This window comes from Musa acuminata, chromosome BXJ1-11 (assembly GCF_036884655.1).
Source record: "Musa acuminata AAA Group cultivar baxijiao chromosome BXJ1-11, Cavendish_Baxijiao_AAA, whole genome shotgun sequence".
Classification (NCBI taxonomy): Eukaryota; Viridiplantae; Streptophyta; class Magnoliopsida; order Zingiberales; family Musaceae; genus Musa; species Musa acuminata.
The window spans coordinates 32,299,647-32,311,321 of NC_088337.1; the positions used below are offsets into that span (position 1 = coordinate 32,299,647).

The following is an 11,675-nucleotide window of genomic DNA, read 5'->3' on the forward strand; positions in this document are numbered from 1 at the left end:
AGAGCCGTCTGAGTAGCTGCAGATAAATATTCCGACGGGTTAATCGGTTTCTGAGAGAGCAAATAGATTGTCGGGGCGTGTGTTGGAAGGCACCGTTTGGAGGAGCACCGCAGAAGCACCTGACCGGACCGACCTCCCCTCCCCGCCTTTGTCTCTTCGGTGGTGGCCGTGCCTTTAGGAACCCGGAAAAGGCATCGAATCCGCTGCTGCAATGTCGAAGAGGAAGGACGGCCGGACGAACGGAAGGAGGAGACTGGACTGTTGTGATTCTTGAAGGCCATCTCTCCATTCCCAGAATCATCTGTTTGTTTCTTTCTTATACACTGTTATTTTGGATTAGACTCATGTAGATAAATATTTATATTTATAATATATATATATATATATATATATATATTTATTTATTTATTTTATCTCATTTTTATATAATTAAAGTATTTACTTTTTTAATATTATATATAATTAAATTTATATATATTTTAAATTAAATATACGATCCAACCAGTTGCATTGGTTGGACTATATCCAATTGGTCTATTCATCTAATCAATGATTAAGTGACACAAGGCAAAATAATAAGAAATCAACATATCAATTTTTAATAATAAAAACAGATATAAATTTCTTAGAAAAGTCCTTTTTTTTCTCAAAAGTGCTTCATGTTTTTATTTTTATTTTCAAATTATCTACTATTTTAAATAATACTAAAAATACCTATTATCATTTTCGATGATACTATTTCCATCCATTTCAGATATATCGTATGGATCGATCCATAAAGTGCACTAATCCAAGTGTATACCATAGATTGAGGGTGATTTAAAATATTTTCAAGTATAGGTATTCTTGTTATGATGAGTAAAATAATGCTAATTTGTGATTCTCATTTAGATGATTTTGTAATCATATATATCAAAATCGTAACGCATTTTGATTAGACTTATATTGTTCTTCAATAGTATTAAAATTTTTTTGTTAAAAAAGCTATTAAAAAGTACTATAAGCGATATATATATATATATATATATATATATATATATATATATATATATATATATATATATATTATACGTTGCTTATAAATTATTATGACATCAAATTCTTAGACTTATAGTTAATTTGATTATTTGTTAGGAGTTTTATTTAGATAATTTATAGTGTTTTATAATATTTTTATTATTATAGTCAAAACAATGTAATGGATCGATTTTCGATTCTCGCTTGAATAATCAAACTATTGTGTAGACCATATCGATTGGACCATATAATTATACAGATCGATCCATTCACTAAGACTACTCCATCGTCCACTTCGACTACTCCATCATGAAAGATATTATCGTATTATTTGAAATAAGATATTATTCGAGAAAAATAAAAAATGAGAGTAATTCGTCAGAGAGATTTTTCAGGAAAATCGCCCAAAAAAGAAACATACACTGTTCATTAAAATTTGATCCTCATTAATGTGAATGTTTATAGAATAATAACACAATGTGGAGAAATGAATCCATCAATTTGGGCCGGGCTCAAACTACCCATAAAAGCCCATTCATCACGGTTCGGCTTCTTTTTCCGGCCCTATTCGGCCATTCCTTCTTTACCGAGCAAAGCTTCTGTGGTTTGCCGCGCCGCCGCCGCCCAATCTGTTTCGCCTTCGCCTTCCCTCTCGCTCGTGTGGCTATTCTCCTCCGATGGTCCTCTCGAACAAGAAGCTCAAGCAGAAGCTGAGAGACCTCCTCGCGGAGTCCCAGTCGAGCGCCACACAGAGCACCGCCCCGAGCGAGGACGTCAGCCAGGAGTTGCAGACCATTAAGAGTGTCTTAAGCTCCAAGTCCAAGAAGCGACCCAAGCGGCGGAAGAAGCCCTCCCATAGAGCCGAGGAGGGCGACGAAAACAACGATGCGGGCCCTCCACCCGGTGGTTCGAATGAGCAGCAGAAGAGCAGGAAAAGGAAAAGAGATGGGGGTGGCGGTGGTGTCGCGGAGGAGTCCGTAGAGAACGGCCAAGAGGGGAGCGCAAGAAAGAAGAGAAAGGAAAGGAAGAAGGAGAGGCGGAAGAAGGACCAGGAGCATAACAAAGGCCACGGGGAGGAACGTGAGACCGCAGACGTGGACTGCGGCGAGAAAGGGACAGTGGAGGCGAGCAACCTCGAGCAGAGGTACGATTGAACACCCTTATTCTAAATCCGATCTTTGCTTTGAAAAGATTTGTTCTTGATGTGATAGCCCGAAAGCTGTTCGATTCGGTGCTCCTACTAAGTTTGGTTGTCTATTAAGCAGTGGACATAATGCGAAGAAGGTTTATGTTGGTGGCATACCCTATTACTCGTCTGAGGATGATATCAGGAGCTTCTTTGAGGGCTGTGGTACTGTGACCGAGATGGACTGCATGACATTTCCTGAGAGCGGAAAGTTCAGGGGCATCGCCATCCTCACTTTCAAGGTCGGCTTAAACCCTAACTTTTCAATATTGGATTTGCTAAAATGACTGGATATATTTGTTCTAAGTCGATTTATTTCAGTTTGCATGGTCTAAGTCAACTAGTTTCTGATATATGTGCCTTTTCTCCTGAATTGATATTAAATTTGTATCCTGATTTCTGCCAATTTATCTGATATGTAACAGAAGGATGATTCTTGTTAGCCATGAGATGCATGGTCAACTTGTACTGGTTCTGCACTTTGTATCGGGCTTCTTTGTGTTGCACATATTGGACTATGTTTGTCATATTTGTGGAAAAAATATGTAGGTCATTGTTCAATAGTTTTAGGTGTCCAATGATTGCTAGTAAATGCATTCTCTGCACTGGTTTTATAACTTAACAAAACGTTCTTGCTTCTACAATCTGATTTGAACTGCTAAGACAACTAAGCTGAATTACATCGGACTTTTTGTATTGGTTCTGCAATTTGTATCGGGCTGCATTTTGTTGCACTATTGGACTTTGTGTCTTATATTTGTGTTGTGTGTTCTTTATAATATGGTGGTTTATGGAAAATATCTTTGTGTCTTCTATCATGCAGGTCGTTATTCACTAGTTTCAGGTGTACAAAAGTGATAGCAGATGTGTTTGTACTTCGGTTATAACTTTGCAAAACTTTCTTGCATCTTTAAGTTGACTTCAATTGTTAGACAACCATGCTGAATTATATATTTTGTTATCCAACATATGTTAGCATGAGAAAGATGCATCGAATGAATATTGTCAAGATGCTAGCTCCTCTACTTTTGGAGTATTTGATGATTATTGGATCCTCTTTTTGTCCTTGCCATGGAAAATAAGTACATAGAAGTTATGTGCCCATTGGAATGTTTTCATGGTAAATCATGCCCATTGAAGTGACATTGTCAACAGAAACTTGCACATAGATCACTGTAGCAAGGTTGGACGAGAAAAAAAAAAACATGGAATCTGCTGAGTATTCCATTGCTTTTGTAAATAAGTAATCTTTAGTTGTGTTTCATTGTTTACATCTTTCAAGCCATACATACCAGGGAAAGTTTGCCCTTAGCATGTATATCTTTTTAAAGCTACCATTATCATTTTAACCACTCTGTCACGAACGATCTTCGCGCACTCGCAACAACTTCGTTCAACGAATCGTTCGTCGCTTTTGCATACTTGTACAGAGACATGGCAGCCTGTTTTGCCTTGGTTTTGTGTGTTTTTACTTGTAAAAATACATGTTTGAACAGGTTGCAGCGTTACAGTGCGACCGCTCACCGTGCCGGGCCAAAAAGCCCCAAAATGACTCCATTTTTGCGTGTCACGGGCTGCTTTCTGCAGCCTGTTGCAGTGCCCAAAACATCAGCCATCTCAGCACCCTGGAACCCCCCGGGTGGCACAGGGCTGCATAGGGCTTTGATATATTGTCGGGCGTTGAAAAATCTTTATAAGTTCGCACGTTAAGTTGATGGGAAGCTTGCTTTCGCGCCCGACACCCATTGAGTAGTTGTTTGTGTACTTACAACTGTTCGTTCTACCTTCTAAGGTCCTTGTTTTCTCCTTCTTCTCTTTTCTCTCTTGCACTCAAGGTGTTTGCTGAATTGCTTGTAAAGCTTCCCTCTTCGCGAGACGTCGGGACTTGTCCGTCGCTCGTTTTCAATCTAATCAACTTTCTGTTTTACAGGTCATTTGGGACCTGTACGAGGTTGCAACTAGGCCGAGCCTTTGCAGACGTATATGTCTCAAGGGCGCCTCATGACTTAGGCAATCCCAGCTAAGTCCGAGGTGTTGGCGCAAGGGTGTTTCACGACTTAGGAAACTTCAGCTAAGTTCGTGACTTTACCGCAAAGGTGCCTCACGACTTAGGTAATTCCAGCTAAGTCCGTGACATTGTGGTATCGGAGCGAGCAAGCAAGCAATTCGAGCGAGCAGCAAAGCAACTTCGTAATCTCGTCATGGCCAAGCATTGTGGCGAATCGAGCAAAAGGCGGGGCAAGCCGGACCTTTACCCCAAGCAATCGCAGGTTGTTTGTAAGTGCAAACTCGATCTCATGTCATTTGAGTCGCTTTGGAGGATCGTGACAACGAACATGATGAGCGAGAAATTGGCTATTCTCTACGAGCGGAGGAGGCGCAATCTGGAGCGCCAACCGGGAAGAAGAGCCATAAGGAGAGACTCACAGCGGCGGAAACCCGCTTGGATGTTCTTGAAGCGAGCTTGGAGGAACTCTACCAAGGCCAACAAAGGCTTCTTGGGGTAGAGAGCTCGCAAGAAGAAGCTGAATCCCGAATCAATAAGGTTGAGGCCCTAGTTGATCGACTGATGGACGATACTAAAGACTCACTTCTAGAGTGAAAGCACTCACAAGGGCACTAAATGCGGGAGAGAGCAACACCCGCTTTGAATCGTCACAAAACTTGAGGGCACCCGAGCCGCATTATTATGGAGGTGCCAGAGATGCTAAAGAGCTTGAGAATTTCCTGTTCAACATGGAAAAATACTTTCAAGCTACAAGACCTGATTATGAAGAAACCAAAGTTTTGATAGTTACCATGTATTTGAATGAGGATGCAAAACTTTGATGGCGAACCCGTTGGGAGGAGATCCAACAAGGTCGGTGTCGGATGGACATATGGGAGGACTTAAAGCGGGAGTTGAGAACTTAGTTTCTACCTGAGAACACATAGTTCGTCGTAAGGAGGAAACTAAGACAACTCTGCCAAAGTACTTTTATTCGAGATTACGTGAAGCAATTTTCTGCACTAATGTTGGACATATAGGATATGTCCGAGAAGGATAAGTTGTTCAGCTTCATTGATGGTTTGAAGCCTTAGGCTCAACAAGAACTGCATCGAAGGAATGTCACCGATGTGATCAGGGCAATTGTTGTCGTAGAAAGGCTCACCGACTTTGTTACCTTTGAGGACCCGGGAAAAAGGAAACAATCTTCAGGAAATTGGCTCCCAAAATATTCTCGAGGGAAGGAGCCCGGGGGCGAACAAAGGAAGAAGAGTTCTCATAAAGGGCTAAGCTCAAAAGGCAAGACCCCAAAACCTGGCGGATGCTTCTTGTGCGAAGGGCCGCACATGGTGAGAGAGTGCACACAGAAACAAGTACTTAATGCCTTAACAGCTTCTATCCATCCTCCAAAATTGGACAAGGGTAAGATTGTCGCTCTTAGTTAGAGTAGTTCAGAATCCAACAGCGACGATGAGGAGTCGCAAGGACCCCGGATGGGAGTAATGCGTTTGTTGAACGCTATGCGGGGTCAAGTGGGGGAGAACATGAAGACAAGGCCACAAAAAGCAGGAAGCAGCGAGCTGATGTACGTAGACATTAAGCTCAATGGCCAAACGACCCGTGCGATGGTGGACACGGGTGTTACCCACAACTTTATTGCCGACTGAGAAGCAAAGCGACTTGGGCTGATCTTGGATAAGAACCCAAGTCAAATGAAGGTGGTGAACTCGGAGGCCAAGCAAATCTTCGAGTTGGCAAAAGGAGTTCCCATTAAGATCAGAACATGGAGCGGGAGCACCAACATGATGTCAGTGCCACTGGACGACTTCCAAGTGATTCTTGGAATGGAGTTCATGCACGCGGCGAAGTTGGTGCCAATCCGTTCCTAAACTCCCTATGTATGATGGGAGGTGACGACCCTTGTGTGGTTCCCGTCTCTCGGAGAGGAACCAGGAAACCCCAACAGATATCAGCATTATAACTGAAGAATGGGGTATGAAAAGGCGAATTAACATTCGTGGCTGCTATGAAGCTAGAGCCACTCGACGAGGAGGCCATTCATGAACCTGTTGTGGTGGCTAACGTTCTGAAGGAGTTCATAGATGTTATGCCAGCCGAGTTACCGAAGACTCTGCCGCCACGCAGAAGCGTTGATCATCATATCGAGCTGGAGCCAAGAGTGAAGCCTCCAGTGAGACCACCATACCGCATGCCCCCTCTAGAGTTGGCAGAGCTCAGAAAGCAGTTAGGTGAACTACTAAGCGGTGGTCTCATCCGGAGTTCCAAAGCACCTTTCGGAGCTCTAGTTTTCTTCCAAAAGAAATAAGATGGGAGCCTCCGACTATGCGTCGATTATCGAGCCCTCAACAAAGTGACGGTGAAGAATAAGTATCCCATCCCGCTCATCGCGAACTTGTTCGACTAATTGGGCAAATTAAAGTATTTCTCCAAACTCAACCTTCGGTTGGGGTTCTGGCAGGTGCGCATTGCTGAAGGCGACGAAGCGAAGAGTACCTGCGTGACCAGGTACGCAGCATTTAAGTTCTTGGTGATGCCTTTCGACTTAACCAACGCTCCGGCCACGTTCTGCAGTCTTATGAACCAGCTATTCAAAGAGTATTTGGTTAAGTTTGTGGTTGTCTACTTGGACGATATCGTCGTCTATAGTTAAACGCTCGAGGACCATGTCGAGCACTTTCGGACAATTTTTAAGGTTCTTAGGGAGAATACTTTGTTTGTGAAAAGGGAGAAGTGCTACTTTGCTCAAATGGAGATCTTATTCTTGGGGCATCGAATCGTATGGATAAATCAAAGGTGCAAGCTGTTGCGGAATGACAAACTCCAAAGAAGGTGTCAGAGCTAAGATCCTTCCTTGGTTTTGTCAACTACCATCGGTGCTTAATAGCAGGGTATTCGAAGCGCGCAACTCCACTAACGGAGTTGCTGAAGGAGCAGCCTTGGAGATGGTCTGACAAACGTGAAGCAGCATTCCAAGATCTAAAAGCTGCTGTGTTGGAAGAACCGGTGCTCAAATTGTCGGACTACGGGGAGTCCATACAGATGCTTCAGACTTCGTTATTGGGGGAGTACTCATGCAGGAGGGTTATCTGATGGCCTACGAGAGCCGCAAGCTCAACGAGATCGAGCAGCGGTATTCGGTGCACGAGAAGGAGATGACATCGGTGGTCCACTGTTTGCGAGTTTGGCAGTACTACATTCTTAGATCGCGATTTGTGCTGAGGAAAGACAACATCGCTTTGAGCTATTTCTAAACTCAAAAGAAACTCTTCCCAAAGCAAACATGATGGCAGGACTTCCTGGCTGAGTTTAATATGACAATGGAGTACAAGCTCGGAAAAGCAAATGTCGTGACCGATGCATTGAGCCAAAAAGTGGAGCAAATGAATGCCATACAGTTGGAGGGCAGAGGCCAAGCAAGTCAGTTGCACTCCAACTTCCTTTCCAGGATCAGGGATGGACTGTACGGTGATCCCCAAGTAGTAACCCTGATGCAACTCATTAAGAAGGCAAGACACGACGATTTTAGGTCCAGGAGGGATTTATTTACACAAAAGGGAATAGGGTTTATATTCCTCGAGTGGACAATTTGAGGCGTGAACTCTTAAGAGAGTGCCATGATTCCCTTTGGGTTGGACATTCACAGAACCTTGGCTCTCGTGGAGAGGGTCTTATACTTGCCGAAGATAGGGACTGATGTAGAGGAATATGTTCGAACGTGTCTCACTTGCTAAGAAGACAAGGTGGAGCAGCGGAAGCCGTTAGGACTTTTGGAGCAGTTGCCCATACCAGAAAGGTTGTGAGAGAGCATTTCCTTGGACTTCATATCAAGCTTGTCGATAGTAGTGGGACTCAGATCGATACTTGTGGTGGTCTATCAATTTTCACAGTATGCAACTTTCATTGCTGCAACCCTACATTGTTCAGCAGAGGAGGTGGCCAAGTTGATGATAAAGAATGTGATGAAGTATTGGGGAGTCCCGCACAATATCATCAGTGATCGAGATGCTCAATTCCTGATTCTGGACTGAGCTATTTAAATTGTTGGGGTCTAAGGTATATTTCTCCACAAGCCTCCACCCTCAAACGGATGACCAAACTGAAAGGATAAATTCTCTCCTTGAGCACTACCTTCGGCACTACGTAAGTGCCAACCAACGAGAATGGGTGAAGCTGTTGGACATTGCCCAATTCTCCTACAACTTGCAGCGGAGCTTTGCGTCCAACAAGAGCCCCTTCGAGATCATTACAGGACAATAACCGTCGACTCCTCACACCTTGGTTATCGGGTATATTGGGAGTAGTTCGTCAGCATATCACTTTGCAAAAGAATGACACCGAAATGCAGATATTGCGCAGGCTTATTTGGAAAAGACTGCCAAAAAGATGAAGAAGTAGGCCAACTTGGGAAGGCGACCGTAGGAGTTCAAAGTTGCCGATTTGGTGTTGGTGAAACTCCAACCAGCATCACTCCAATTCTTTAGGAACAAAGTACACAAAGGATTGGTGTGCAAGTATGAAGGGCCCTTCCTAATTTTCAGTAGGGTGGGCAATGTTTCATATAGGTTGCAGCTACCGGCGTGGCTCAAAATTCACAATGTTTTTCACGCCAGCAACTTAAAAGCCTACCACTCAGATTCGCAAGATGCTTCCCGAAATATTCCAACTCGGCTACCCCCCAGCAGAGCCTCATACGAGAAGCGAGTTAAAACAATTCTCACGGATCGCAAGATAAAGCTACCCAATGGAGCTGAGCAGACCGAGTACTTGGTGAAGCGACGAAAGCTTCCTCGAACTAAAGCCAGTTGGGAGCCCGAAGACACCCTACGACATGAAGAAGCAATCATCAACAACTACCCACAAGCGTCGACGAGGGCGTCGACAGCTTAAGTGGGGGAGAATGTCACGAACGGTCATCGCGCATTCGCAACAACTTCGTTCGACGAACCGTTTGTCGCTTTTGCATGCTTATATAGAGACATGACAGTCTGTTTTGTCTTGGTTTTGTGTGTATTTTCTTGTAAAAATACATGTTCGAACAGGTTGCAACATTATAGTGCGACTGCTCATCGCGTCGGGCCAAAAAGCCCTAAAATGGCTCCGTTTTCGCGTGTCACGGGCTGCAAAATGCAGCCCGTTGCAACGCCCAAAACATCAACCATCTCAACACCCTGGAACCCCCCGGGTGGCACAGGGCTGGATGGGGCTTCGGTATATTGTCGGGTGTTGAAAAATCTTCACAAGTTCGCACGTTAACTTGACGGGAACTTGCCTTCGCGCCCGGCACCGGTGAGCAGTTGTTTGTGGACTTGTAACTGTTCGTTCTACCTTCTAGAGTTCTTGTTTTCTCCTTCATCTCTTTTCTCTCTTGCACTCAAAGTGCTTGCTGAATTGCTTGTAAAGCTTCCCTCTCTATGAGATGTCGAGACTTGTCCGTCGCTCGTTTTCAATCTAATTAACCTTTTGTTTTACAGGTCCTTCGGGACTTGTACGAGGTTGCAACTAGGCTGAACCTTTGCGGACGCGTATGTCGCAAGGGAGCCTCATGACTTAGGCAATCCTAGCTAAGTCTGAGGTGTTGGCTCAAAGGTGTTTCACGGCTTAGGCAACTTCAGCTAAGTTCGTGACTTTACCGCAAGGGTGCCTCGCGACTTAGGCAATTCTAGCTAAGTCCGTGACAACTCGGGGCCCTGTTTCTACTTAGTTTTTTTTATTACTTTGAATTGCCTCAATTAGAATCTTTAGAAGTCAAATTAATGGCAAGGTGAAAATTGTCTGATAGTATTTCACTGGGAGAATGTATGGTCAGTGGGATGCTTTACAAGTGTTTTAGATTTTGCGTAAAAGCTGAACTTTTTACTGGTATTTGAAATTTGTATAAACATGTAGAGGGCATACATGCAGATTTTGTGACTATTTGGAGGCATGTGCATCAATCAAAAGTTTTCAGATATGTATATGCAAAAACTAAAAGTTCTATTTGGGCGATGTTTCTTTTTTGTTCAATAGTTGTACAAAGCTTGCTGGTGTGACAAGGTTACTTCTTGCTTTGTCAGATTTATGCTTTCATTGCCTATATGAATCTTACTGATGAAATGCCTCCAAGGATTCATCTAGTGTTATTTTTGGGTTAGCCTCAATGTTATACTGACTTGGATGCATTGTTCCGTCTATTGTTTGCATGGTAGCCATTTGAGTTAAATTGTGGTTGATATAAAATCCAGGTCTGCACCGATACATTTGCGAGATGTACACATGTTAACATGCTCATTCACTGACAAAAGATTCTCATTGATAACTGCTGCCCTTTTTCAGACCGAAGCTGCCGCAAAAAGGGCTCTAGCTCTTGATGGTGCTGATATGTAAGAACTTTTCCTGCAGTCATCATTGTTCTGTTCTCTCTCTTTTGCAATTTCTAACTATGCTTTCAACAAAATTCAGGGGTGGATTTTATTTAAAGATACAACCTTACAAGTCCAATCGTTCTCATAAATCAGAGTTTGCACCCGAAATTGTTGAAGGCTATAATAGAATTTACATAGGGAACCTTGCATGGGATATAACAGAAGATGACTTGAGAAAGCTCTTCTCTGATTGCAAAGTCACATCCATCCGATTTGGTACAGATAAGGCCACAGGCGATTTTAAAGGCTATGCACATGTTGACTTTGCTGATAATGTCTCCTTGACTGTCGCATTGAAGCTTGACCAGAAGGTTGTCTGTGGGAGGCCTGTTAGAATCAGATATGCAGTTCCAAAGAAGGAAGTTGAATCAAAGTCTTGCTCAAAGCCTATCCTCAAGAAAGATAAGGATAGCAAGATTGCTGGAAGTACAAAAAAGAAACGACGAACATGCTATGTATGTGGTGTTCCTGGCCATCTGTCTTCTTCTTGCCCAAAGAAAAGTGCATCTGCAGGCGTTGAGGAATAAGTGATGGATAAGTAGATCCATTAATCACCATTTTTGTGAATGCTAGTTTGGACTTGTGCACTGAATTGCTCTGCAGAGGTTTTCTGATTTGAGGTAAATATTCCTGTAGGATGTGTTTACCAGAATGTTGTCAGCACCAGAAGCTCATTGCTATAGTTTCACATTCAGCTAACTTGCTTCCAACCATAGCAGAAGGGCTACCAAAAATGTTCAGTACAAAAAGGTTCAACTTGTCAAAGCTGTCCACTGTCAATCTAGGTGAGTTGACTTGCAAACACAACTCTTTAACAGTGTCTCCTCGGAGACTGGAATTGAGGAAGAGGAACATGTCAATCTAGGTGAGTTGACTTTTGGATAAGTGTATCCAGCTGACCATCCTAGCAGAGTTGGTTAGATATATTCCCTTCGCAAATGTTTATTACCTTTGCAAATGTTTTCCATATTGTTTTCCCTTCTCTCCTTTTACTTGTTAAGCAAGACAGATGTCTGATGATTGGTAGCAAAAATTTTAGAGGTTTTCCTTTCATTTTCACTGT

General features: G+C 43.1%; 1 protein-coding gene across 1 annotated transcript; it reads left to right on the top strand.

The window, feature by feature from the left end:
- Positions 1 to 1,593: 1,593 nt before the first annotated feature.
- LOC103972336 (phragmoplastin interacting protein 1) lies at positions 1,594 to 11,671 on the top strand. Its single transcript, XM_009386640.3, has 4 exons — positions 1,594 to 2,161; positions 2,283 to 2,445; positions 10,524 to 10,570; positions 10,650 to 11,671. The coding sequence occupies exons 1-4, from the start codon at positions 1,695 to 1,697 to the stop codon at positions 11,137 to 11,139; spliced, it is 1,167 nt and encodes a 388-aa protein (XP_009384915.2). The 5' UTR covers positions 1,594 to 1,694; the 3' UTR covers positions 11,140 to 11,671.
- The last annotated feature ends 4 nt before the right edge of the window (positions 11,672 to 11,675 follow it).

Coding starts and splice junctions, on each gene's coding strand:
- LOC103972336 (XM_009386640.3), top strand. CDS start 1,695: ATGGTCCTCTCGAACAAGAAGCTCAAGCAGAAGCTGAGAGACCTCCTC. Junction 2,162..2,282: donor GCGAGCAACCTCGAGCAGAG/GTACGATTGAAC, acceptor TCTATTAAGCAG/TGGACATAATGCGAAGAAGG. Junction 2,446..10,523: donor TCGCCATCCTCACTTTCAAG/GTCGGCTTAAAC, acceptor GCCCTTTTTCAG/ACCGAAGCTGCCGCAAAAAG.